The sequence below is a fragment of the Oryzias melastigma genome, linkage group LG17, assembly GCF_002922805.2.
Source record: "Oryzias melastigma strain HK-1 linkage group LG17, ASM292280v2, whole genome shotgun sequence".
Lineage (NCBI taxonomy): Eukaryota > Metazoa > Chordata > Actinopteri > Beloniformes > Adrianichthyidae > Oryzias > Oryzias melastigma.
The window spans coordinates 24,015,727-24,041,348 of NC_050528.1; the positions used below are offsets into that span (position 1 = coordinate 24,015,727).

General features: G+C 38.9%; 3 protein-coding genes and 1 long non-coding RNA gene across 11 annotated transcripts; 3 read left to right on the forward strand and 1 right to left on the reverse strand.

Moving 5' to 3' along the window:
- Positions 1-507: 507 nt before the first annotated feature.
- LOC112147207 lies at positions 508-17,908 on the reverse strand. Its single transcript, XR_002919419.1, has 2 exons — positions 17,772-17,908; positions 508-826 (listed from the first exon to the last, which is right to left on the reverse strand). It is a non-coding gene; the product is annotated as an uncharacterized LOC112147207 (long non-coding RNA).
- On the forward strand, positions 747-11,202 carry LOC112147204 (discoidin domain-containing receptor 2). Of its 5 annotated transcripts, none has more exons than XM_024273419.2 (17): positions 750-868; positions 1,277-1,357; positions 2,106-2,208; positions 2,305-2,536; positions 4,969-5,116; positions 5,249-5,351; positions 5,436-5,622; positions 6,604-6,844; positions 7,077-7,136; positions 7,408-7,544; positions 7,823-8,033; positions 8,105-8,319; positions 8,593-8,720; positions 8,812-9,027; positions 9,110-9,344; positions 9,748-9,897; positions 9,978-11,201. In XM_024273419.2, exons 2-17 carry the CDS (start codon positions 1,291-1,293, stop codon positions 10,113-10,115), a joined length of 2,571 nt encoding a protein of 856 aa, XP_024129187.1. In that variant the 5' UTR covers positions 750-868; positions 1,277-1,290; the 3' UTR covers positions 10,116-11,201. The 5 variants fall into 5 exon arrangements, with proteins under 5 accessions (XP_024129185.1, XP_024129186.1, XP_024129187.1 ...); XM_024273420.2 differs by having other exon boundaries at positions 5,439-5,622; XM_024273417.2 differs by having other exon boundaries at positions 747-868; positions 2,106-2,536; positions 9,978-11,202.
- Positions 11,305-14,992, forward strand: LOC112147206 (3-keto-steroid reductase/17-beta-hydroxysteroid dehydrogenase 7). Of its 2 annotated transcripts, none has more exons than XR_002919418.1 (9): positions 11,305-11,459; positions 12,243-12,446; positions 12,552-12,644; positions 12,756-12,870; positions 13,842-14,036; positions 14,127-14,181; positions 14,317-14,373; positions 14,458-14,556; positions 14,761-14,902. XR_002919418.1 is itself a non-coding variant. In XM_024273425.2 (9 exons), exons 1-9 carry the CDS (start codon positions 11,425-11,427, stop codon positions 14,893-14,895), a joined length of 1,038 nt encoding a protein of 345 aa, XP_024129193.1. In that variant the 5' UTR covers positions 11,309-11,424; the 3' UTR covers positions 14,896-14,992. The 2 variants fall into 2 exon arrangements, 1 of the variants encoding a protein (XP_024129193.1); XM_024273425.2 differs by having other exon boundaries at positions 11,309-11,459; positions 14,127-14,231; positions 14,761-14,992.
- On the forward strand, positions 17,779-25,383 carry serbp1b (SERPINE1 mRNA binding protein 1b). Of its 3 annotated transcripts, none has more exons than XM_024273421.2 (9): positions 17,779-18,177; positions 18,781-18,961; positions 19,845-19,985; positions 21,607-21,681; positions 21,798-21,872; positions 22,022-22,199; positions 23,409-23,474; positions 23,571-23,759; positions 24,939-25,383. In XM_024273421.2, the coding sequence occupies exons 1-9, from the start codon at positions 17,922-17,924 to the stop codon at positions 24,996-24,998; spliced, it is 1,221 nt and encodes a 406-aa protein (XP_024129189.1). In that variant the 5' UTR covers positions 17,779-17,921; the 3' UTR covers positions 24,999-25,383. The 3 variants fall into 3 exon arrangements, with proteins under 3 accessions (XP_024129189.1, XP_024129192.1, XP_024129191.1); XM_024273424.2 differs by having other exon boundaries at positions 21,610-21,681; XM_024273423.2 differs by having other exon boundaries at positions 17,781-18,177; positions 23,574-23,759.
- Positions 25,384-25,622: the final 239 nt, after the last annotated feature.

A 25,622-nucleotide genomic window follows, 5' to 3' on the forward strand; every position in this document is an offset into this window, starting at 1 on the left:
TTTTTTTTTTTTTTTTTTTTTTGCTTTAAATCAGTGAAAATAAAGCAGTTTTAGCTGGAGCAAGGTTCCAGGTTCAGTTCCCTCTCTGGAAGCTGGTTTACCCCACATCCATCTGCTGAAGTGCTCTTGGGCAAGACACTGAATCCCAGGTACATGAATGTGCATGTATGAATGTGCATGTGAATTAGTGTGGATCTTGAAGAATAGTAAAGGAGTGCTATATAAGACCGTGCACAATTTAATCTTTTGCTATTTGCTCAAGTAACTGGGCTTCTGGGAGCAAACAGCAAAGACTGGATTCAGGAGATTTAACCAGCACCAGAGTTTGTTTTTCTGCTTGTTTTGCAGGTATGACTGCAAATCTCCAGTCTCAGTTCACTTTTAATTATACCAAAACAGCTTTGGCACATTTTATGTACTACAAAAAGTCATACATTAAACACGTTGAAGCATTTTTTCTTAAGCTTATAGAGTCACATTATTACAGATGACAGTTTTTGAAACGTGTTAAAAAATCAGCAAACTTTATTGAATTAGCAACATTCAAATTTAAATAAGCTGTGACTCTTTTTTGTGTTTTTTCTTCCTTTCTTTATGTTTTTCTGTCACTAAAAGTGTTGAGTGTCAGGTAAAAAAAAAAAACACTTTTTTTTCTTTTTTTCCTCAGTCCTTCAGCCAAGGGGGCTGTTACATCAGCCTACATTTCCTCACTCCCTCTTCTTCTCTTTCTCCGTCCTTCCTTTCCGATCAGAGGAATTCCTTCCAAAGAAGAGGTCAGACTGTGGCGCTGCTGCAGTCATCAGCTCCCAGAAGACGTGGAATATTACTGAACACAAATGATCACAGCAGGAGAGAAGAACTTTTAGACGTGAGTGTAATCCTCATTTTCATTAAAATTTACTTTCAGTTTTATCATCGTAAACTTATATGAACCTCAGTTTTAATTATACACATGACAGTTTGTTAGCAGGAGCCATTTTTACTTTATGACACAAGTACATTAAACTCTCTAATTACTTTTTTATAGTAGCTAGAAAATCTGAAATATATTATTCAGGGAGATTTTGACCTTTAAATTTAAATTCATGTGTTAAATCTATTAAAGTTCAAATAAAACGTAGATAATTTTTTTCAACCTGCTTATTAATCCTGGAGAGGAAAAGTTTGTTAATGCTTTGTATTTGATTTAAAAAGTTTGGTTTTGAAAGATTTTGTCACATAATTCCACTGAACCTCTGAGTTTTTTTGCTGATTTTCCCTGTTTCTCATCTTTTAGGAGAGACGAGGATCATGGAGTTTAAAGTAATCCGGCTTTTTGTTCTGTTTGTGGCAACTGCGAAAGCTCAAGTCAACCCAGGTAGACAATTTTAAAAAAAAATTAGCTTTAGGTTGATGTTTTTTTTCTTTTTTTTTGACACATTAAGCAACAGAAAAAAACGTCTTTTAAAACTTTTGAGAGAACTGCAAATGCTGATGAAGTGGATGTAAGGGGGCATGTTTAGGTGGGTGGGCTTGGAGTGCATGAATGTAATGTATGTGTGAGTGCCTGTGAGTGTGTATGTGGTTTACCTAATGGTCAAAAAGCAAACACGGGACAAGAAGAGCTTTCACAGGCAGGGGGTATTTGTAGGAGGGGAAAGGCAGAAATTCCTTCACACAGATAAACTCACTTGATCTGCAAAAACATTTTCACAAAAGAGACACATTTGAATGAATTTGTGAGAGGTTTAATCTGAAACAAGCACAAAACAGAGTTAAGCAAAACTGCTCGGAAGCCAAGTCAGAACTGGGTCTGACCTCCAACAGGTTTCGCTCACATTTGTGTCGCAAAAAATTGTAAAATGCCAAAAAACCTGAGCAGCCTGCTGGACACTCCCTTTTCATTTTGCTTAGACTGGCACCCACACAGTGATGCCTCTGTTTGGCTTTGGAGGCCTTGCAGGGCTGCAGGAAGAGAGGGCTGAGGGAGGGAGGGGGGAGGCAGATTCTACCACTTCGCCCTCAAAAATATGAAAGAAAAAAAAAGTGGCTCGTGAAAGCATTTACTATGTCTCACTCACGTGCACAAACACACTTGTGGATGAGTGTGGCCTCGTGTTTTCCAGAAGTGTGCCGCTATCCTCTTGGAATGACGGGAGGCCAGATTCAAGATGAGGACATCTCTGCCTCCAGCTACTGGTCTGAGTCCACTGCAGCAAAATTTGGAAGGCAACTTTTATTCCATTTTTATTTTTCCGTTTCTCTATGTGGTCAGATAAGTCTGCCTGAACGTTCCTCTCACTGTTTCTACCTCTTTTTTTTCAGACTTGACATTGGCGGCGGGGATGGGGCCTGGTGTCCTGACATTATGTCTGAGCCGCACGGCCTCAAAGAGTATCTCCAGGTGGACCTCAGATCGTTGCACTTCATCACGCTGGTGGGGACCCAAGGTCGCCACGCCGACGGCATGGGGAACGAGTTCGCTCAAAGGTACAGGATCAAGTACAGCCGCGATGGCAGCAACTGGGTGAGCTGGCAGGACAGGAAGGGGCAGCAGGTGAGCACGTCACCGATTCAGGTGTCCCACACTTCATAACCATTTCTAGAGATTCTGATGCTGCTCTCCAACACATTTGGTTAAAAATAAGAAAAAAAATAATAATAATAGGAACAACTCAAATGTGCATCTCAGAACTATTTTACAGAATCTGTATTTCAAGTTTTTCCAATTACATTTTTTATAGTTTTGACAGTAAATCATTGGGTTTACACATGAGGAATGTTGAGAAATAAAACTTGAGTTAAAACGATTTTATTGTAATAATTAATGAAAAAAAAATTAAACCTGGCAAAAAATGGAAAACAATCAATCACTTACACAATTTTACTAAGTTGGGTGCAACAATTAATCAATGCATCAATTTAAATTCCAACCAAATTGATCTGTCTGAGGCAAGTTATAGATTGAATTTGTCTACACCATTTAAAACTGTTTCAAAATCAAATAAATGGATAATCAATACTGGAAAATACCATTTGGAATGAGACACGGTTGGTTTACTTTACTGTAACGCAAAAACAACCAAGTTTCATCACAGCGAACAGGACATATGATGACAGCAAAAAATGATCCACCATCATTACAGTCCAATGTGTGGAAACACTGGATTTTGCAAAGACATGTGACCATACAGGGTGGTAGAATGTTCTAATAATGTTCACTTTGTATTGTTTTCATGTGGAAAAACAACAGTGGACTAAACTTTATCTAACTAAGACATGAATAGATTTGCCAAATTATTCTTCACATATTTAATTTAAACTTGATTATCTTGCAAGAAGTACGAGGAATCTGGAAAACTTCACCTGCACTGTTTAGTACCAGATATTTAGTGGTGGAAATAAATTGTATTGTCAACAACAAATTAAGATATGAATCAAATAATCATTAAAATGAATTATTACACCCCTATATAAATAAAATTGAATTGAATTGAATTGAATTATTACTAAATGATAACACACCAAACGTCCCTGATTTTGATTTATTTTGATTTCTTTAAAAAATTAAGTAGACAGGAAAGTATCTGATGTTAACAATGAGTTCTAAACGCTAAAAATCATCTGTTTCTGAACTTTTTTATTTATTAACACAATCAACATAATTTCAGCAGTGTTATGATCTGCTTTTTTCCTTCAGAAACTGCTGGATTGCTTTAACAATTAAAAAATGACAGTACATCATAGAACATAAACACTGGAGCTCTGGTATTAAAGGGTTAAATTCAAACTTTACAGTTACATATAAATATATTCCATAGTCCACTATTCACGTTGTTAGCAAAACAGTTTTTAGCAAATCCTTTATTGACCTTTTCCAAACAGCCAGCTCTGCTGCTCCTCTCATAAAAGAGAAACAAACAGGCTTTTGTATGAGTGTTCTCATTGGTGCTGTCTTGCCATTTATTTTAGCTTAATTTAAAACAAATCTAATATTTGCTACGGAAAGCTTCTATTTGAGGTATTTTCATTTAAATTTGTGACATTGTGGCACAGTAAAAGATCAAAAAACAGTTTAAAAAGTGGCTTTGTGATTTTTTTTTTCTTTTATTATTATAGCAGATTTCCAACTTTTACTTTTACACCATCATGAGTTACTTTTTTAAATTTAGAAAACAAAACATCAGTTCCAGAGTGATCTAATTTAAGATTAAAAATGAGATCAATGCAGGGGCGGAGCTAGGGGAGGGGCAAGAGGGGGCACATTTTTTTTTGCCAATATTAGTGTCAATATTGAGAAAAAATAATACATCATCAATACAAACTTCTTCAAGGATTGAAAAAGTTAGAAAGAAAATTAAAATAACTTCAAATTAACATTACAATAAATTAAATTATGATTAAATTAAAATGAAACCACCTAATTTGCCAAATTTTCAAAGTCTGCCCTCTCATCTAAAATGGTTTAACGCAATTTAAAAAAAAAACTAACTAAATAGTGTGTCATTAATCCCAATACCCCCAGTTCTGTTTAATAAAACATAAAAACTGACATGACAGTACAGGATGAACAGTTTGTTGACCTACATTATTAAGCTTAAAGTTTCCACTATTCAAATTTTTTAATGATTTATTTTTTCATGAAAGCTTTTAGATTTTGCTTTTACTACAAATAACGAAATCTAAACCCCAAACATAAAAAAACATAAATGAATAATGATTTTTTTTTTTGCTCCAGTTGTACTTGGAGGAGCAAAAATGCAGCACAGTTTGAAGTCAGGTTAGCAGTTATTGGAAAGCTGGTTTGCAGCCAATTTTCAACCGTGTCCAAACATCCCTAAAGAACGTGCTACTTCTGAATTTGAAGTCTTCACAGAAACATATGCTCCCCGGATGAAAAGGAAGTCATGTTTACACCATGCTCCTTCACACCGTTTGTCTCTCGGTCACGGCACATCTCACCACCTCTCGCTGGCTCTCCTGTGGCAGGTCATTGAGGGCAACAGGAACGCATACGATGTGGTCCTGAAGGATCTGGAGCCTCCCATCATCGCTCGCTATGTTCGCTTCATGCCTGTCACCGACCACTCCATGATTGTGTGCATGAGAGTGGAGCTGTATGGCTGTGAATGGCTCGGTTAGTCATAACTCTCCACTGAAATAGCCTCATTTGGTGCTCACATCTCCATTCTTGTGCAGTTTTTGTATGTTTTCCCCTTCAAAGCCACGCTCTTACGAATAACCACATTTGTTGACTTGTTTCTTTTAGATGGTCTTGTGTCTTATAACATTCCAGATGGACAGCAGATGATCTACAGAGACCTGGAAGTGTCCTTTAATGACTCTGTGTATGACGGAGCATCGGCTGAAGGGTCTGTGTCCTTTCCTCCACTGAATCAGAAAAGGCAGTAGTCATCAGGAACCATTGGGAATGAAATATCTACTAATCTGTCCAGCAGTCTGACGAAAGGCCTCGGCCAGCTCACAGACGGCACCTGGGGTCTGGATGACTTTCTGCACAGCCACATCTATGGCGTGTGGCCTGGCTACGACTACGTGGGGTGGAGTAACCGCACTTTCCCCAAAGGCTATGTGGAGATGATCTTTGATTTTGACCATGTCCGAAACTTCACTTCCATGAAGGTATAAAACACCTACTTTTTCCACAGATTGATGTACAGATAGTGAATCCGTGATTTAAAGACCTGCTCCGATCATCTTTTAAACTAAAAGATTTCCCGGTGGTCTTTTAATTATGAATATGCTGTTTTTAGCCCAAAAGAAAAAAGCAGTTGATTGTTCTAGGACATAGTTTCTGCAGAGCAGCAGTAGTTCATTAGAAATTCACCTCTGAGTTGTGGGTGGGACCGTCGACGCTGAGAAACCCCAGCCCCTCTTCCCATCTCTGTTGCTGAGAGCTCAGAGCAGGGAACTCATGACCTGCTCAGCGTCATTTCTTTCAAGTCCCAAAGCTCTAATGTTTTTCCTCTGTTCCAGTTTCACAACAATTTAAATCAAGAAATATTCCAAAAAGGAATTTTAAGCTTAGTTTTCTTTGCTTATGTCCGCCGTCATCAGAGAAATGCTGTTAAAAACACCAAAAAAACCCAACTTTAATTGGAGAGCATGTCTGTTTCTGTTATAACACTGATTTGCAAACAGTCTAGTAATAGTGCTAAAAAGCATCCCATGATGGTCATGTACTGGGTTAAGCCACTTAAGTTTGAATCAAAAACAATACTTTCAGAAATTACTCAAGAACTGGTTGATTTTTTTTTAATAAATTGAATGAATTGAAATTCGAATTTTTTCTTAAGATGAAACAAGATGTTTTATATAATTTAAGTAAATTATTTAAAATCACAAATTTATATATATATATATGTATGTATATATATATATATATATATATATATATATATATATATATATATATATATATATATATATATATATATATATATATATATATTAGCAATAACACTAAAAAAATATTTTATGGGGCAACTACAAAGTCTATTAAAATACTAATGCTAAAAAAAGTTGCAACATTTTTTGGTAGAATCCCCAAAACACTAAACAGATCCATGTGTTTGGGTTTAACTCTGTTTCCCGCCCCTCCAGGTCCACAGCAGCAACATGTTCAGCCGTGGAGTGAGGGTGTTCCGGCAGGTCACGTGTTTCTTCCGGTCGGATTCGGAGTGGGAGCCCGGCCCCGTCACCTTCAGGCCCACGCCTGACAGAGTGAGCCAAAGGGCCCGATTTGTCACCGTGACCCTCGGGGATCGCACAGCCAAGACTATCAAGTGTCGTTTCCACTTCAATGATGTGTGGATGCTGTTCAGTGAGGTGGCCTTCCAGTCAGGTAAAACACAAAAAACATGTTTTTTTTTTTCTTGAACTCTATGGGTGACCATGGGTCTCATGGTCACCCATGGAGTTCATATGTGGCCTCTGGCCTTATTAGAATGACCTTTTAGGAACACTAACTTTTTAAACTTAGGTGTTTCATTGCTTTTGTGTATCACTTTGAGTCAAAATTAACTTAATTTTATTGATTCCTGTTAACTTTCCTCCTTTGCATCTGTGACTCACAGGTTCTGCAGTTTATAACACATCGATAGGTCCTGGAAAACATCCAAAAAACACACTACCAGGTTTGCTGTTGAACTTTCTGAGTTTTTTCTTTTTTTTAAGGTTAATTCATATTGATTAATGCTAAATTTTTCCTTGTCTTGTGTTTTAATCTTTTAATATGTTATTAACTGGAATCACTTACATCAATTTATTTTTATTTTTTTGAGGATGGCCCAGCTGCTCTGTTCTAAAGATGTCAGATGAATGGATAAATATCGCCCCCTGCTGTTCGTAGTTGAAACAAATCAACTTTTTTTGGTCTGACTTTCCATTTATTTTGTGACATTTCAGTGGATGATCCGACTCACAAAGTGGACGACAGCAACACCAGGATTCTGATTGGCTGCTTGGTGGCAATCATAGCTATCTTGTCAGCCATCATAGTGATCATGCTGTGGCGACAGGTTTGGCAAAAGATGCTTGAGAAGGTGATTGACTTATTTCTTTGATGATTGCCTTATCCATAGTTTTACTATTAAAAAATTAGGTAAAAACAAATGATGCACATGAAGTCTTAATACACAAAAATATGTGATCTAATCTTCAAATTATGTTTTAAAGTATACAATCAAAGATGAAATTATATGTCACTGTTTTTGGAGTAACATTTATTTAATTTTATACGTAGACATTTAAATAATGCTAACAAAAGTTATATGTGACACTCCATTGGTAAAGTAAGAGAGTAAGTCTCTGAATCATGCAGGCATCCCGGCGCCTTCTGGACGATGACCTCACAGCTCGCCTAGCCATTCAGAACCGAGCCTTCTCCTTCCGCCACTCCTCTTTATCCAGCGACAGTGGCTCCACCTCCAACTCCACCTATGAGAGAATCTACCCTCTCTGCGCCGACTACCAGGAGCCTTCACGTTTGATCCGGAAGCTGCCAGAATTCGCTAATTCCACAGAAAATCTCAGTAAGCCCCACAACGCCTGACTAGCACAGTGAAAAAGCCACGGCTCGAGCTGTTCTGTTTCTTCTCGCCAGAGTCCAGCTCCCTCTGCACGGCTGCTACAGCAAGTGGTTCAGATGGAGCTCCACACTATGCAGAGGCAGACATCATCAGCCTGCAGGAGTCCTCAGACAGCAGCATCACAGCTGTCAACATGAGTCCTTTCACCGGCACTGATCCGGCCATGAGAGAGTTTCCCAGAGAGAAGCTCTCTTTCAAGGAGAAACTTGGAGAAGGCCAATTTGGAGAAGTAAGTCCACAATCGTTTGATCGTATTGATTCCTCATTAAATTATTAAGTTGATGACAGCTTGAGGAGATGTTTAGAAGGCTTTCATTTAACTTTATTATATAAAATTCGGACTCTTCTTCCTTGAAAATCAAATGTGAGTACTAAAGTATCTGTTTTATACGTTGAAGACAGTACAGCTTTGTTATCCAAACCGAAGCAGTTTTCTCTTCAGATCATAAAAATAAGCTAAATGGAAAGCTCTAAGTGGATAAGTTGCCCTTTTACCCCACAGGTGCACTTGTGTGAGGCTGAGGGCATGCAGGACTTTTTAGACGAGGATCTGTCTACTGAGGAAATCAGTAAATCCCCTCTGCTGGTCGCTGTCAAAACTCTGAGAGAGGATGCGAACAAGAATGCCAGGTAGAAAAGAAAATGGCTCACAGCAGCGCCGGCATTTGGGTCATTGCATGAGGGGTAAATATTAATTGACTGTTTGCTGCCGTACTCCCAGGAATGACTTCTTGAAGGAGATCAGGATCATGTCTCGTCTGAGAGACCCCAACATTGTCCGCCTTCTGGCGGTGTGCGTGGACACAGATCTTCTGTGGATGATCACAGAGTACATGGAAAACGGAGACCTCAATCAGTTCCTGTGCAATCTCAGACTAAACGAAGCTCCGGATGAAGACAAGCCAGAGCAAGAGGAGGAAAAGGGGGATTCAATAAGGTATGATCCTAATACACACTAATGATTGACTACAACAGAACACCCCGCTATAGAATTAATCCTTTCTCTTTTTTGCTCTTAGCTATATTAAGCTGATCAGCATGGCAGTACAGATAGCTTCTGGTATGAAGTACTTGGCCTCTCTCAACTTTGTCCACCGCGATCTGGCGACTCGCAACTGCTTGGTTGGGAAGAACTACACCATAAGAATTGCCGACTTTGGTATGAGTCGGAATCTGTACAAAGGGGACTACTACCGCATCCAGGGCCGAGCGGTCCTGCCAATCCGCTGGATGTCATGGGAGAGCATCCTCCTGGTGAGGAAAAGTTAGATAAAAACCCCCCACCAGTCCATTAGCTCCGGATTGGTCTTAACTAAAATTGGCTTTAGGTTATACTTTGTTACCCATAGACCTATGGGGAAAAAAAAGCTCAGTGACCTTGTGATTGAGTGCTCTGAGACTAGAAAGTCGTGAGTGCAAATTGACATACCAAAGACTCTAAAAACCCAATGCCTCCCTGCTTGACCCTCAGCATTAAGGGGTTGGATTGGGTGGTTAAACCACTAAATGGTTCTGTCTGCAGCTCACCGCTCCCCCAGGGGATGGGTCAAATCCAGACCCACATCTCAGAATTTTAAAAAGAAAGTGCTAATGAAAAGGAAAACGTGTCTACAAGTATTTTAGTGGGGTTTAAGCTGCCTATCATTTGTCCTCTCAGGGTAAGTTCACAATGGCTAGTGATGTTTGGGCATTTGGAGTGACTCTGTGGGAGATCCTGACCCTGTGCAAGGAGCAGCCGTACTCCCAGCTCTCTGACGAGCAGGTCATTGAAAACACTGGCGAATTCTTTCGGGATAAAGGCAAGCAGGTGAGAGTGGGTTTGACTTCTGGAATCATTGTCTCTGCTTCTGTTCTATAAACTTTTACTTTTATACTTACTCCTCCCAGGTGTACCTGCCCAAGCCCCCCTGCTGTCCTGACACAGTCTACAACGACCTGATGCTCACCTGCTGGAGGAGAAACGCCAAGCAGAGGCCGAGCTTTCAGGAGATGCACGCTCAGTTGCAGGAGAGCATGTCAGCATAGCAGAACTGATCTGCAAACTTTCTGCAATGAACTGTTTGTTTCAGACATATGTAACAAATCTGGGGATGGGGGTGTACAGAACAGCTTTAACAGCTAGACTACACAGTGTGATGTTTGTCTATCACACAGTGCATTCATGCTTTGATCTATTTATTATTCACTTTTCATTTTTTATGCTACTCTTATGTATTTTATTGCACTTTTTAATGAAAATATGTTATAAATATCTGGCCTAAAACTGTATTCTTATTTGACTATTTTGAAAAACAAATATGACATGATGAAACCTGTAATCTATATCTAGTTAAAATGTCTAAGCATTTTTATGAACAAAATATTTATAATATTATATTGTGGGTTTGTAGCAAACTGTTTAAACTGTTTTATTTTAACTCTGGGGTTCTTGCAAGAAAGAAGGAGACAAATTTGTCATGTGCTGTTGTTTTCTGTTTTGTCTCAAATTTGGTTTAATTGTTATCAGTGCAACCAATGCTAGAATAAGACATTGAGTAGATTTTTTTTCAGGCAAGTGAAATTTGTTTTCTTCACCCAGCCTCTCTGAATTCACCACCGCTGATGTACAGGACCAATCTGCAGCTATTTATTTTTTATCTATATGTTAAAAATTTAATTGTTTTTTGTTTGTTTTTTATCTTGACATGTTAAGGGTTTATGTCTTATGTTAGCAGTGAAGACAGAAACTATTTGTTTTTGTCATTAAAAAAATATATATATTGGCTTCACACTGAAATTCCACAGGGCACAGTGGATAGTTTAAATCAATATATATATCGTATAGAAAAAGATAACCTTAACTTAAATTGACTCAAAGCAACCTACTAATTATTTTTATGATACAAAAAAGGCATTAGACCAGATTAATTTCAGTTGGTCTAAGAATGTTTTATAGCCCCATTGCCAAACTAATCAAATGAATTGAAATCATAAAATTAAACCATTCTTCCCAGAAAAATAGAATATAAGTTACTTCATAGCGATGTGATGGCTTACTTAACAGCTTACCTGCAGTTGCTAAGATGGGAAAAAAGATTAACAAATATGCGTATTAAAATATATTTCCACAATATTATTGTTGCGCTTGATTTGAATATTGGACCTCAACGTGTGCCGTAGAGGGAGCTGATTGGTCAGCTCTTTGTTGACATCCAATCACACCACTGGTGTGCGCAGACTGAGCGCGCGGGGCGGAATCGGACGATGGGCTGTTTGTCTGTCGATTACCAAGAAAAACTTCCAGGGAATTTCATTTTCAAAGACCTTCTGCGTTTGTCACATATTCCAGTCAAACATGGAGAAGGTTGTAATTGTAACCGGTGCTAACAGGTAGGTCTTAGCTTTGTGTCTTTAATTAAAGTGATATATAGCCTAAAATATTTAAATGAAAGCTGCGTTTTAACCGATGAACACTGAAGTGTTAAGTTACTTTTTTCCACTAAGGAAACGTTGTACATTCATTCAACGAGATGTGCTTCCTGTTGAGAGATTATCGGGCTGTAAATCTCATAAGCTGACTTTGACATTTCTGAGCTGTTGTGGTATTGATTCATTCAAGTTATTTATATGCATTACGTCACTTCACACGGTTTCTGCTAAGTGTTTTTTCTATAGAACGATCATTTTTTCAAAATAAAATCCCTACAATTCTGAACTACTCATTAACGAGGCCGTTTTTTTCTTCACAAAAATAAAGGTAGATGTAAATTCTCCAATTTATCAATGGTTTATTAATGAATTATAACGTACGACTTATCATTTTTCTAGAATTACACAATATTTTGTGATTATTATTATTATTATTGTATATTTATTTTTGTGAAAGGCTATCATAATATGTCTTTTGATTGGTGCTAGGTAAAGTTAGTTTCTTTTTTTGGTGATTATTATCATTTTGTCAGTTACCAAAAATACTAATTGCAAAACATTAAAATAAAAAGATTAATAACCCTAAAAATGATAGGGAATAGCTAAATATATCAATTTGTTTATAGATGTAATATAAAAATATGTCTTGTTTTTTATACAAGTTTTAAAAAAAATATTACCAAATTCCTGTATTTAATAAAAGGTGGCTTGTAAATGGCCTGTTGTCTGTCTCTTTGTCCGTAGCGGGATCGGCCTTGCATTATGCGACAGGCTGCTTACAGAGGACAGCCAGCTGCGGCTGTGTCTGGCTTGCAGAAACATGCAGCGGGCAGAGGCCGCCCGCGCCACCCTCTTGACCTCTCACTCCAGTGCCCATGTGGATCTACTGCACCTCGATGTGGGCTCAGTGCAGTCAGTCCTTAGTGCTGCCAAAGAAATCAAAGCCAGGTGAGAAACCTTCTTTTTTCCCCCCATCTTTTTGTATGTGTTCAAATAGGAGCTATAATTAAAGGGTGTTTATTGTTGAGTGCAAAGGGTTATTCTGTCTTACAGGTACAATAGAGTCGACTTTCTGTATCTAAATGCAGGAATTATGCCCAATCCATCAGTGGACATAGGAGCATTTTTCAAAGGTCTTTTCTCCAGGTTGGAAAAAAACACACACACTTACACGTTATCTTTTTACTACATTTTCTTCCATTGAATAGCCGTCCAGGAGCCCAATTAATGTTTGTTTCTTTACTTTCCCCCCTGCAGAAATGTCATCAACATGTTTGCGACTGCAGAAGGCCTCCTAACTCAGCAGGACAATGTCAACTCAGATGGTCTACAAGAAGTTTTTGCCACAAATCTATTTGGACATTTTCTTTTGGTAAAGAACACATTTATTTGTACATGGAATACTTGAGGCCTTAGAAATAAAATAACTTTATTGATATCCTTAATACTTGCAAGTTGGAGATTTAAGTTGTCAGATGTTTTTTTTCTTCTGTATACAATCAGACTTTAAACTCAGCAAACACATGTAAAAATATTTTTTCCATTTTAAATTAAAGATGGGAATCACTTTTAGATACAAGCTTGTGATTCTGTTCAGTTTTGTATTAATTAATATTTCAAGTTCTCATTCTTTAACCATTTTTGTTTCCTTTGGGAAAAAAATAGCTTTCATAAGCTGCCACTGATCAAAGTTTGAATTTTGGATTATTAACTTTAAAGTACTGATTGAAATGATAACCGATTTTGTAGCCCAGTTACAGTTTAAATCTATCTAAAATATAAAAAATTCACAGCAAAAACATTTGACCAGGTTTTGATATTATTGACAGCCAGCAAGTCTATGCAACGAGTCACTGAAAACACTCAGATAACGAGCAGCTTCATGATAAATATGAGGTGATAAAGTTAAAAAGGCAGCCAATTTTTCTATCAGCTCATCATGACTGAACTCTAAGAGACATGTGGAAAGTTCAGCAAATTCTTCATACTGTTTGTTGTCATGAAACAACGTGGTAGGGTATGCTCCATTTACACACCCTTCAAGCTATCAATAAAGTCAGTGGAAAGAGATGAAGATCAATCGTATCAAAGCAAACTAAACATGCTCTTATTTTTTAAATGACAGGAAATCCAGCTGCCTTTCACCTCAGATACAGCTATTATTATATTTATTACTTCAACACTAATGAACTTACAAATTACTATTCTTACTTATAAAAGCATAAAAACTAAAATCAATAAACTAGATTGATGTAAGTAAATGTGATTTACTGCTTCCACCACTGGTCAAGTTGTTCCTCCAACAGACTTCTTCGTCCTCAACTTCACAAACATGTGTTGCAGGTCAGGGAGTTGGAGCCTCTTCTATGTCAGCCAGGTCACACATCCAGAGTGGTGTGGACATCTTCGAGTAACGCCCGTCGATCAGCCTTCAGCATCGAGGATTTTCAGCACACAAAAGGGACGGAGCCCTACAGCTCTTCCAAATACGCCTCAGATCTGCTTAGTCTGGCACTCAACAGACACGATAACAGCCGGGTTTGTCCTTCTGACACTGTTAGACTTTTATAATCCAGATATAATGTAATTATGTTATTAAAATTATGATTTTTATCTTTTGTTTTGCAGGGCCTGTATTCCTCTGTAACGTGTCCAGGACTTGTGATGACTAATTTGACTTATGGTATCCTTCCTTCCTTCTTTTGGACTCTCATCATGCCCATCATGTGGATGGTGAGGTGTCATTCATTGTTCTGTATGTTTACATGTGCAATTTTCCAAAAACTCCTTAAAACTCTCTTCTGCTTCTGTCAAACAGATCCGGATTTTCACCAACACTTTTACACTGACCCCGAACAATGGAGCAGAGGCACTGGTGTGTTGTTAACCTTCGATCTCCTCCCATCATTTCAGTCTGTGAATACACCAAAAATCATGAATCCATTCTGTTTCGTTACAGTTCTGGTTGTTTCTTCAAAAGCCTGAGTTTCTGGATCCGAGAGCAAAATATCACAGTTTAACATCTGGACTTGGAACAAAATACACTGAGCCTAGGAAAGTGAGTCTGTACAAATATTAGTTCCACTTTTTTTTTGCTCCCACAGGAAACAGTAATTGGATATTGATATTAGTTTATAATTGAAAACATTCCTGATTTACACTTTTTTTTTTACACTGAGTTTTTGCTACATTTACATACATGCTAAGATCCTTTTAAGGCAGTTAATTGGGTTTCTGTGTATGTTTTCCATTTCTTTTTCAGATGGACATTGATGATGAAATGTCAGAGGTCTTCTTTTCGAAACTTCTTGAGCTGGAAAAAACAGTCAGAAGGAAACTGAGTGAAAGACGTGCCGATAAAGAAGCCTATCAGCAGTACCTCAACAACGTAGAGTAGCAGTGAGGTGAACACATAAACTCCAGATGTTTAAAACAGACTGAATTAATATTCATGCATTCCTATAAAATGACGGCACAGTGTTTCCTCTACCTCAGTGAGGCTTTTGAGTTTAAGTGATTTTTTTTCTACTGACTGGCTGCTTTTTGAGGTTATTATGAGTTACAGCCACTTGTTCAACCTGTAAAGAGGCAACATTGCTAACCCAATCAGTGATTTTACTAATGTGCACATTTGACCTTTAAGTAGATAAATTTGGTTTTGTGTAAAGGAAATAGCGACATCTTGGTACAAAAGTAGCTGACTGAATCCAGATCCTTAGTAACCAAATCCTAAAGCTACAGCAACCATTTTCAATGAAAAGTCTATGTAAACACACGTAAATGAAGGTTTTGTTTTACGTTCACGTGTTGCTACACACATTTTTAAGACAATTTTGGAGATCTACTGTATGTACAAAACACGCAACTATTCAAAGTTAAACCAGATTGAACTTTGGCCAATCAGGGACTGAGATTTGGAAGCGATGTATGGATGGCGTCCTTTATAGTTCGTGGGAGTGTCAACCTTTTGATCATTGAGGAGAAATATATTGTTGCAGTTTGTGACCAGCTGGAATTAGATGACACCAAGGCTGAATACGAATTCTTCCCCTACGGCTTCTTCCTACCCCTACATTTAGCCCTCCAAATGAAGAGATACAAAAATGGTGTCTTCACATTTGGACGTTACTCCCACTCGATAAGGAAAAGCCGTAGGGATAGGGGAAAATTCAGATTCAGCCCAAATGTTTCAAATAACAGAATGGAGCTGTGAAAGAAAAAGCCTGGAGCAAGATTCACCAGATTTGCCCTTGTCACCTTGTCCCTTGACATCTCTACCAGTTGTAGGTGGCGGACATGCGATAGTAAACAGTAGAATAAGAAAACAAAGAAGAATTTCCTTCCTGGTTACCTAGTGTCAACACCATAGTGTATACTCGTGTTCAAGACTGTGCAGTCACATGCCATGTGTTTTCATAGCTTCACACTTAAGTTGCCACAAAGAATGGAAGTTTTCACATGTTCCAGATATATGACATTCATCAAAAGGGCAGCGTGGATTTGTTAATGGAAGATAGATGGACTTAAAACTCCCACTTTTCTTTGCCCCAATCCCATTGTTTGTATACTTTTAAAGTGAGCGGTGTAAACTCCAGTCAAGATGGTTTTGCCACTTCCAACTTTTTTTTTTGCAGTTGAGAACCACATGGGTGACATCAGACATTATCACTAATAAGTAGCAGCTGCTGCAGTTGGCCCCTCCCACACCCCCAAAGCTCTCACTGCACCGATTTTAATAGGAACCAGTGGTTATGTGAAGACCAGCCACTTCTCTTAGCTATAGAAAGAAAATGTTTAATCACTTATGTTGTACTCCCATCAAGAGCTTCACAGAAAATACATCAAAAGAAGAAAATAAAACTCAGATTATGAAAACAGTGAAAGCTTGATTTGGGCTTCATGCTGATACAGAAATATGCACCACACATTTGCAGCTCTTGTAGGACAACTTTTAAACTGCTTCTTTGGTTAGTGCAGCTGGAAACATTTTCATGTATATAAAGAACAATTTCTCATTGCTTTAGGGGAGAGAATACTATCAGCCCTGTGGGAGCAGGGCATCAAAGACACGAAGCACTTGAACACCAGTGATCCTGTGTACTTAACCCACATTACAGTGAGAGGTTTAATTTGAATCTGTGAGAAAATTGTGTGGGTGTGGAGAGCTTTTTTGCTGATGATTGCAATGCGCACTCGCTCAAATGAATTAATGTTCTTTTTTTAATGCTTTAATTTACTCGTATTACGCAGGTTTAACTTTGTAATAATATTGTAGACGCGATCAAGAAAATGTATGTGTTGAATGGATGTATTACCATCATGCATTCTGCTCTGTAAATGTGTCTGAGTTAGTTTAATGCCCGTGATGGAAACATGTCAACAGAATTCATCCAGAGTTCTTGTATTTAACCGACTGAACTCTAAACAGTGTCTGGATTTGACCTGTCTTTACAACAGTGACAAACATCATTTTTAACACACATTTTAGCTGATTCCTATGAAATTGAAATACATTTAAATAAATGAGAAAGACTTTTATTAAGTGAATTTTGTTTATTGAAAAATTAAACATTTTTAAGAATGTGTTAGTCATTTGTGTTCTTTAAAACTACTTCAGTACTACTAAAGTACATGTATAAAGTCATCATTCAAATGTTTTTTTCTAATTTGGCAAAATTTAATTTTATGTGCACATTTTGGTATTACCGGGAAGTGAAAGAATTAAGTGGTAAAAATATGAACGTTTATTTTCTTTTTTTGAAAAAGTTTGAAATGATATAGTATAGGAGATCATATGAATATCCTTTAATAAAATAGAATAGAATAGAATAGAAATACTTTATTCATCCCAGGCTGGGAAATTCGGCTGTTGCAGTGTAATTGTATGCAGAATAAAAATTGTGAAGCTCTCCAGTTGTTTACAAGGATATATAAAAGTGAGTCTACTTAGTCTTTTTATACATTTTGTTTAAGCTCAATTTCAAAAGTTTTGTCTGGATGCAAAGTTTACGTCTTTTTTTGTTTAAATTAAAAAAAAATTGTTAATGTTTTAACATTAGGCTATTAGGCTTTTCTGCTTTGAAATTAAATGTCACAAGTGTAGTTTGTTCGTTTACTGTCCTGGGGGGAGAGCTAATAGAAAGAACAACGTCTATTTTTAGCCGTCAGTTATATAAATTAAATATATTTATTTCTTAAATCCATTATTCTATGGTTAATTGTAGTTTTTCCCCCTCAGATAGAGTAACAGGTTGCCAGGTCTGTATTGTTTACCTCCAATGTGTTCGCTGCTCGAAGTCCCGGATGATGCTCGCACCGGAAGAGAAGGGGCAGCTTTTCCAGCCATCTTGTGGCAGCATCCAGCGAACCGGTCGCATCAAGCCTCGTAGAATCGGAGGTGAATCCCGTTGAAGGGGCGCCATCATGCCCGGACACTTGCAAGAAGGCTTCGGCTGCGTCGTAACTAACAGGTTCGACCAGTTATTTGACGACGAGTCCGACCCGTTCGAGGTCCTGAAAGCTGCCGAAAACAAGAAGAAGGAGGGGGCCGCCGCTGGTTCCACCAAGACCGCGGCTCAAGCCGCCAAGCAGCCGAAGAAGGAGTCACAGAAGGACAGGAAAAACCCACTGCTGGACAAAAAGGACGAGTCGCAAGCACCAGTTCCCCTAAAGAAAGAAGGTACCCAAAAAATGACACCTGCTCCCGCGCGTTTTTGTTTGTTTTCTTCTCCCGTTTCCAACTGTCATGTGCAGCTCCTGTTAGCTAGCCACCAGACTCGGTGAATCGGCGCGCGCGAGGTCAACATGGACCCTATCCTGTAGTTAGAGGACACGCTAATAAAGAAGCGCATCCCGGGGCTGCCACGCGCCCGCATGCCTGCAGAAAGCGACAACGGAGAAGGCGGCCGGGCTGCCGAGCAGACATGTTTTCCTCCAGCATCCCCGGAGGATGGTGCAGTGTTGGGTTACCGTCTGATGCTGCTGCTGCTCGGACTGCTCTGCAAAGCGAATACGGAAGAGAACCACCTGTACTCGGGGGAGAAATTGAATTTGTGCGCCGCTCGTGCGTCGTGACTGGATGTGCCCCTTAGAAGTGAATTAATCAAAACGGGTTAGCGACCTACGTAAAGAGGAGTTTTATGTGGTTGCATCCGGATTCAATGCTAGTTTATGAGGCTGCAGGCGGATGTTTCACTTTACTTTGATGCGGTGCAAACAGCTGACATTTCTAGTGCTTTTGAAGCCGCTCTCATGCAAACAGAGTTCATTTTGGGGTTTGCAGGAATCAGACGAGTGGGCAGAAGACCAGACCAACAGGGCCAGCCTGGATCCCAGCATCAAGGTGGCCAGGGAGAGGGCCGACCCGGGGACAAAAGGCCAGACCGGAGACCTCCACGTGAGCGCCGCTTTGAGAAACCTGCTGAGGACAAGCCTGAGGCAGGAGGAGAGTTCCCTGCAGACAAGTGAGTTTGTGTGATCTGTGTTAATCGGCTTAATTCTAAGATCAGGGAAGCAAGTTTTGCTCTGTTGTGAGGTGTGGGGGAAAAAATGAAAAGTTATCTCTGTTTTTCTACAAATTCTGTTATTTTTGCCACTATCTTTTGTATTTTAGGAGCAGTAAAAGTCTGCATGTAGACCCACTCCTATGAAAATTGTGACATTTTTTATAATGATAAAGTACATGTATTAAGAAAAAATTACAAGGGATGGGCAATATATCTGTATCAGTATTGATCTCGGCCGATATTTGTATAATTTGAGTTTATCGGTATTGGACTGATACTAAACAAATATTGCCCATATTGTGCTGTTTTTAAATACACTTTATTTTTTATATGGATGCTTGTTCCTTATAGATCCTTGGCAATGAAAAACTTATGTTTACAGTTACGTCTAATAGTCAGTAAATGGTTTTCAGGTGTATTTTCAAAATTTCAAAGTGATATTTGTTCTTATGAAATCCCTTGCTGTATGATTTTAAAAGGTCGAGTATAACATGATTGTACAGTCAAAGAAAAAAATAGCATTTTTAAAAAGAAATAAAAAGCAAATCTAAACTTATCAGTAATGGGAAATATCATATCAGCCATAGTTGCTGGGGAAATATTGTTTATCAGTATTGGCTGAAAAAACGATCTCTAAAAATGATCAAATACTTGTGAATCAGGAGCAGACAAAGAAAACACTATTTCAAAAAGAGCATATTTGTGTTGTAAAAAATGCAATTTTTGTTGCTCTGGTAATGTTAGGTGAAGGGCTGTAAGTCGTGTAAACAGATGGATGACAGGAAGTGAGGGCATGGTTACTTTTATCAACAGTTTTATTTATTTATTTATTGTCTATCAGGCCTTCCAGCGACAGGCCACCCAGAGGGCGTGGGGGTGGCCGGGGCGGCCGTGGTGGAAGAGGACGGGGCATGGGCCGGGGAGAGGGTTTTGATTCACGCGGAAAACGAGACTTCGACAGGCACAGCGCCAACGACAAATCGTGAGTCTTCTCTTCTTTTATTATTATTATTATTATTTTTACTATTACAGTCAGCAAAGTTATGTCTGTGGAAAGTAGTTGCTCACATTTTGAGTGAAGAACTCGCCACACAGCTGATTCAATCAAGTGTTTATGACCTGCACACGGTCCTTCATACTGGAACAAGCTCAATAATATATGGAAAAATAGGCTGCAAGAGGTCATGTCTGTGTGCTGATTTGAACCCATTAAAAAGATGTGATTAGAGCCAATAAAACGTCAGCTTTATTAAAGGAAAATACAGATTTTCAGCCAGTTGTTTGTATTTGTTTGACTATTATTAAAAAGTTCATTCAGGAATCCAGATTAACGGTCTAATCTGGACTGTGCCCGAGTAAATTTCACCTCAAACTGCAGATCATTTGGTTAGTGTGGTTGTTCTTCGGAAAACCAAAACGTAAACCATTATGTGCCACATGACAGATGCAATTTTAAAAAACAAAGACTTTTGGTTCTGTCTGTTTTCTCCAACTACAACCCTTTTTTATTTCTAGTTATTGGTGGATGGTTAACCAACAAAACAGTGAGCATGCCACAGTCTTCTGAATGGGGTGTAAAACAGTGACGAGCGGTTTTAAATCATGACTAGACGAACAATCGGATTTTCTTTTGTAAGAATACCCAAACTTTCTCCTCTGGTTGGTTTGTTTTTCTGCCTTTTTCATGCTCTTAAAAAGCTGCTATATGAAGGTTACCTAAACCACCAAAACATCGTTTCGAACGGATCAATGAATGTGACCCATTAATGAGCAGAAGGGGGCGTGGTTACAAAGCAGCTCAAAATGCCAAAAATATGCTTGATTTACAATGATGCTGCAACTGTGCAGATAAGTACAGAAAGTCCAGATGAGCCAGGATTCAGTGTACAGTGAGCAACCAATCAGATACAGAGATAAATATGATGCTTTCAGGTGTGCATCACATGAAGTGAAAGTCACACACTTATGACTGTCACATAGAGAATTTGATAGTCGCACACTCTTGTGATTTTTATCTAGCGTTTTGTGAGTGCTGCAACACTACGCTCCATTTGTGGATGTTTTTCTCACAGCGTTTAGCACGAGTTCTTGATCTGTTTGCATTTGTGTCTCAGCACATATAAATTAGAGCTGTGTATTGGTAAGAGTCTGGCAATACGATATGTATCACGAAAAAATATATTGTGATATATCCCAAGGCAGCATCAGAGGCAATATTTTACTACTTAGAAAAAAACTTTCGTCAGAATAAAACTGAGCTCTGTAACAATAACAGTGAAACTATTAGTGAATATCTAACACACGGTGGTTCTCACAAGATCTTGTTATTTTAGTGTGGTGTATAGCTGCTAAAAGAGGTTCAGTGTACTATTGTATTGTCTTGGTAGGATTTGTCTTGACAGCTTTTTAAATCGATACAAGTATCGCCAAATGAACGATATTTCACTGGATCAGGATTTTTCTACACCCCTAACACATATATGCCCTCCTTTAAGCAACGAGAGTTGCAACAAATTCACAATTGGAAAATTGAATTAAATAAAGTCAAGTTAAAAGTTCAGGAAGTTGTTTCCACTCACTAATGTGTGTGCTTTCTCTTCCAGCAGCAATCCAAAAAGTGAGGAGAAGCGTGGAGGAGGCGGCTCACACAACTGGGGCAACGTGAAAGATGAAGTAAAGTGAGTTTTTTTTGTTTCTCTGAAATGTTTGTGGACACGTTTTGTGGAGCAGCTCCGATGGAAACGATGCGCTGCTTAGTTCTGTCAGTATTGACAAAGTGGGCGTTTGTTCCCAGTGAGGCCGAACAGACCGCAGCTCCTGAGACGACTCCAGAGGGGGAAGAGAACACGCCTGCTGGCTCCGAGAACAAGTGAGAGTCTGACACATATGTGCTTAATGTCGAACTGAGAATAGGAATCTACTGGGGGATAATGAGATACACGTCACAAAACTTTAAAGCACAAAGAGTCGATAGTCTTTTGTTTAAAGGTTTTGAATTATTTTGTGTGTTTGTAACAGAGAAAATGAAGTTGAAGAAGTGAAACCCGAAGGTCCCAAAGAGATGACGCTGGACGAGTGGAAGGCCATGCAGGACAAGGAGCGCACCAAGGTGGAGTTCAACATCCGTAAGCCCAACGAGGGAACTGACAGCCAGTGGAAGAAGGGATACGTGCTGCACAAGTCCAAGAGTGAAGACGTGAGTGTGCAGAAACTCCTCTTTTCCTCCAAGATTAAAAAAAGCTTACTATTTAAGGATCCGTGTAGAACCTTTGTTTTTAACCAAGGCCTCAGTTTGTGAAGCACCACACTCAAACGCTTTCTGTCTTCCAGCGCACAATCTTTAAAGCTGAAGGGAAATGTTACATTAAAATCAGGTGGTTTTACATTGTTGTGTGTAGTGCTGGGTGATATGGAAACATGTATTTCATGATAAAGATTATTTTATATCACAATAACAATATATATCACGATATACCACAATAAAAAAATGGACAAAAATGTAATTACTTACTTTTCTCTTTTTCAAGTAATACGTATCTAAATGGTTTTAAATTTTTGAAGTGCACAAGAGTTTTAAGTTTCTTAGTAGCAAAACACATTTTTGCACAAGCGTTCAGCAATAAAAATAAACAAATAAAAACATTAGAAGGGAAATGGTACAATAAACACTTTTCTACCACCCACACGATGTGTATCGTCATATCGCCCTGCACTAGTTCTGTGTTATGTCTGTTGGTGGATGGAAATGTTCCAGTTGTGATGATAAATGTAAGCATTCTAGTCGACTTCTGTTTTCTTGTTCTGATGGTGTTCATGGAGGTCAGAGCTTTTGTTGGAGCTGAGCAGCAGCTGCTGCGTTCCTCCGATCAGATAAACACTATCAGGCGCTTAGCAGCCAATTCACTTGAGACTTCACTCATCTGTGAAATGGTCAATCCCAGAAATCAGTATGTTTTTGTATAAAGTTTCTGATAGAAAGTGGAGTTTTTGTTGAACTATCATCAGCACAATACAATGTGCTGTCACAGGTGTTGCTCTCTTCAGCATTAATGTTCTTTGCTCTTCAGATATAAATCGTTTTTCATATTGAGTAGTTTTGTCGTTGTGGTTTCCTGATGCTGACGAGCACAGACTGTGCTGCAGCTGGAGGAGACGGTGAATGTTTGAGAGTTAAAAGGCTCCATCGGTCCAAGCTTTGGTTTTATGAAGACAAACTCATTCAGAAAGCTCACAGTAACATCTCAGTGGAGTTTGGGGATTTCCTTTAACAGTTGGAAGTGATGCTGGTTGTGAGGCGACCTTCTGTGTGTTAAGTTACTAGATGCACATGATTTTTGGAGGTCGCTTTGTCCTTCACAGCAGCTGCTGAGACTAAAAATATCCCCGCTGATGTTTGTGTCTGCAGCGGCCTGTCGGAGCTTTGATCGATTCTTCAGAGATGGAGGCGGAGTCTCACGCTCTTTTCAACAAGGTGCCTGCTTAAATCTCCCTAGAAAGCGTTTTGCTTCTTGTTTTTCATCCGGAGGTGTTGTTTTAGTTCTAGCTTAACTGACACGAATCCCTCCAGCAGGGCACCCCCGACGAGTCCGGTGACCACCACTTCCGCAAGCCGGCCAACGACATCACATCCCAGCTGGAGATCAACTTTGGAGACCTGGGCCGTCCCGGTCGCGGGCGTGGGGGCGCTCGTGGGGGCAGGGGAGGCCGCGGCGGGGGAGGCAGCAGGACGGCACGCGGGGGAGGACGCTCCGAAAAGGTGAGAACAAAAGCTCCCACGGCGCGCACCAACAAAGATTCAGCAATGGCCACAAAAGAAAGCGCTCAGTGGGTTAGAACGGCTCTGTGGAACGTTGGATCCCTGAAATAACAGACCAGAGACAGAGAGCTCAGCCATTCACACCCCCAACTCTGACCTCATGTCACTAGTGCCAAAGGTGGGGCTGTTTCTTTTACTATTTTATTTACTAGTCAAATGTCAACGTAAACAGAGTTGTGGGGTAAAAAAACATTGTTTAAATTCATTGTTTTTTGCTCCAATGATTCTGTCATTTATTCTCATGCTTTCTCTGGTTAGAAACCAGCATATTCTACCTTTAACTATTATGAAAACTTGTTTTTTTAATTAACCTTTTGTCAAAATAAACCTGAAACCATTTTATCCAAATTTGACATGTGTTTTAACCAGTAAACACTGATGGCAAAAGGTAAAGCAAGAGTCAGTTTAAGGTCTTCAAACTTCAGTTCTTTGTTTTCATTTTGCAAAAAGTTATCAACCCATGAAAACAATTTTTATTCTTAAACTGTGTACTATATGTTGAGCTTCTAGGATTTGGGGAGCAACTTTCTATTCCCGTCTAAATGTGTGTGCAGCAGATCAACTAACAAAACTAACCTTGGACATATTATTTTAAATAGATGAACACACTAACTGCAAAAGATGTTAATAGTGCATAATTAATTGCCATGAATCACTCTTTAAAACAGCTGGAGAAGTGTTTTTACAGAGCTATTTCTGAACTATATTTAATGAACTTTCAGACCTTGTGAAGATCAAAGAACCAAAAGATTTTTATTGAAGAAATTGAGGATATAACAAAAAAACCTAATGGAGCAGCTGGAGATTTGTCAATACTGTAATGTGAAAAGTGTGTTTTTGCTCTCAACAAACACCTGATGCTGCACCCAGTGACTCTACCCCTCCCTCACTTAAAAAGAGAACAGTTTTCTTCTCTAAAAATCCTATTTAATTGGTATTAAATACATTTTTAAAGTATTTTTCATTGAAAATGTCAGTTCAAACTAGCTCACCTGCTTATACTCGAGCTCTAACTCTGATGTTGGTTTGGAGCATGATTTTTTTTGCTGTGAATTTGTCTTTTTAATGCCTGCACCAGCTCATCTTAACCTTTATTTTTTTTTTTATTTCTCCCTCCAGGCCAGCGGAGCATCAGTCCCCAACGTGGACGATCCTGAGGCCTTCCCAGCCCTGTCCTAAACTGCGCCATCTTTCACCACCAGCCCGCCCATCTGCCCTTCCGGGCCCCTCCTCTACGAGGCTTGCATGCTTACCACATCTTTAAGTATATGAGAAAACAAAAGAGAGAGAAAAAAATTAACAACAACAAAAAAAGAGACTCATCCCATTCTACTCACAACACCAGAGGACTAAAAATTTTATCAGTTTTAAAGAAAAAGAGGAGCTAAAGGTGGAAAAGGACCTCTTGTTACACTGAAGTTTTATATTTAGGAACATGAAAGCAGGGATTTTTTTTCTTTTTTCTGGAGATTACGCAGACTTCATTCATATTTTTTTTTGTGCTGCTTGACTTGATGCGTTTCTGCAGTTAGATTGAAGTGTGTGCATACGTTTCCCTCCAAAAGCTTTGCTTTATTTTTATTCTTCCCACTCTGTGGCTCAACGTTTTGAGCTCACGTGTAGAGAAGACCTTCGACATTTTCTCCACGTCGGGTGACCCCGGTGTGGAGCGAGACACTACATGAGAAATACAAGTAGAACATGCTTTGAAAGTGTAATTATTCGGGTTCTGAATACTCACTGATGATGGGTAACCAGCAAAGTGACTTCATGCTTTGTATTTTTTTTTTCCGCTTTTGTGCA

Coding starts and splice junctions, on each gene's coding strand:
- LOC112147204 (XM_024273417.2), top strand. CDS start 1,291: ATGGAGTTTAAAGTAATCCGGCTTTTTGTTCTGTTTGTGGCAACTGCG. Junction 2,537..4,968: donor AGGACAGGAAGGGGCAGCAG/GTGAGCACGTCA, acceptor CTCCTGTGGCAG/GTCATTGAGGGCAACAGGAA. Junction 9,028..9,109: donor GAAAAGGGGGATTCAATAAG/GTATGATCCTAA, acceptor TTTTGCTCTTAG/CTATATTAAGCTGATCAGCA.
- LOC112147206 (XM_024273425.2), top strand. CDS start 11,425: ATGGAGAAGGTTGTAATTGTAACCGGTGCTAACAG. Junction 12,871..13,841: donor TATTTGGACATTTTCTTTTG/GTAAAGAACACA, acceptor CATGTGTTGCAG/GTCAGGGAGTTGGAGCCTCT. Junction 14,557..14,760: donor AATACACTGAGCCTAGGAAA/GTGAGTCTGTAC, acceptor TTTCTTTTTCAG/ATGGACATTGATGATGAAAT.
- serbp1b (XM_024273421.2), top strand. CDS start 17,922: ATGCCCGGACACTTGCAAGAAGGCTTCGGCTGCGTCGTAACTAACAGG. Junction 18,178..18,780: donor AGTTCCCCTAAAGAAAGAAG/GTACCCAAAAAA, acceptor TGGGGTTTGCAG/GAATCAGACGAGTGGGCAGA. Junction 21,682..21,797: donor AACGTGAAAGATGAAGTAAA/GTGAGTTTTTTT, acceptor GTTTGTTCCCAG/TGAGGCCGAACAGACCGCAG.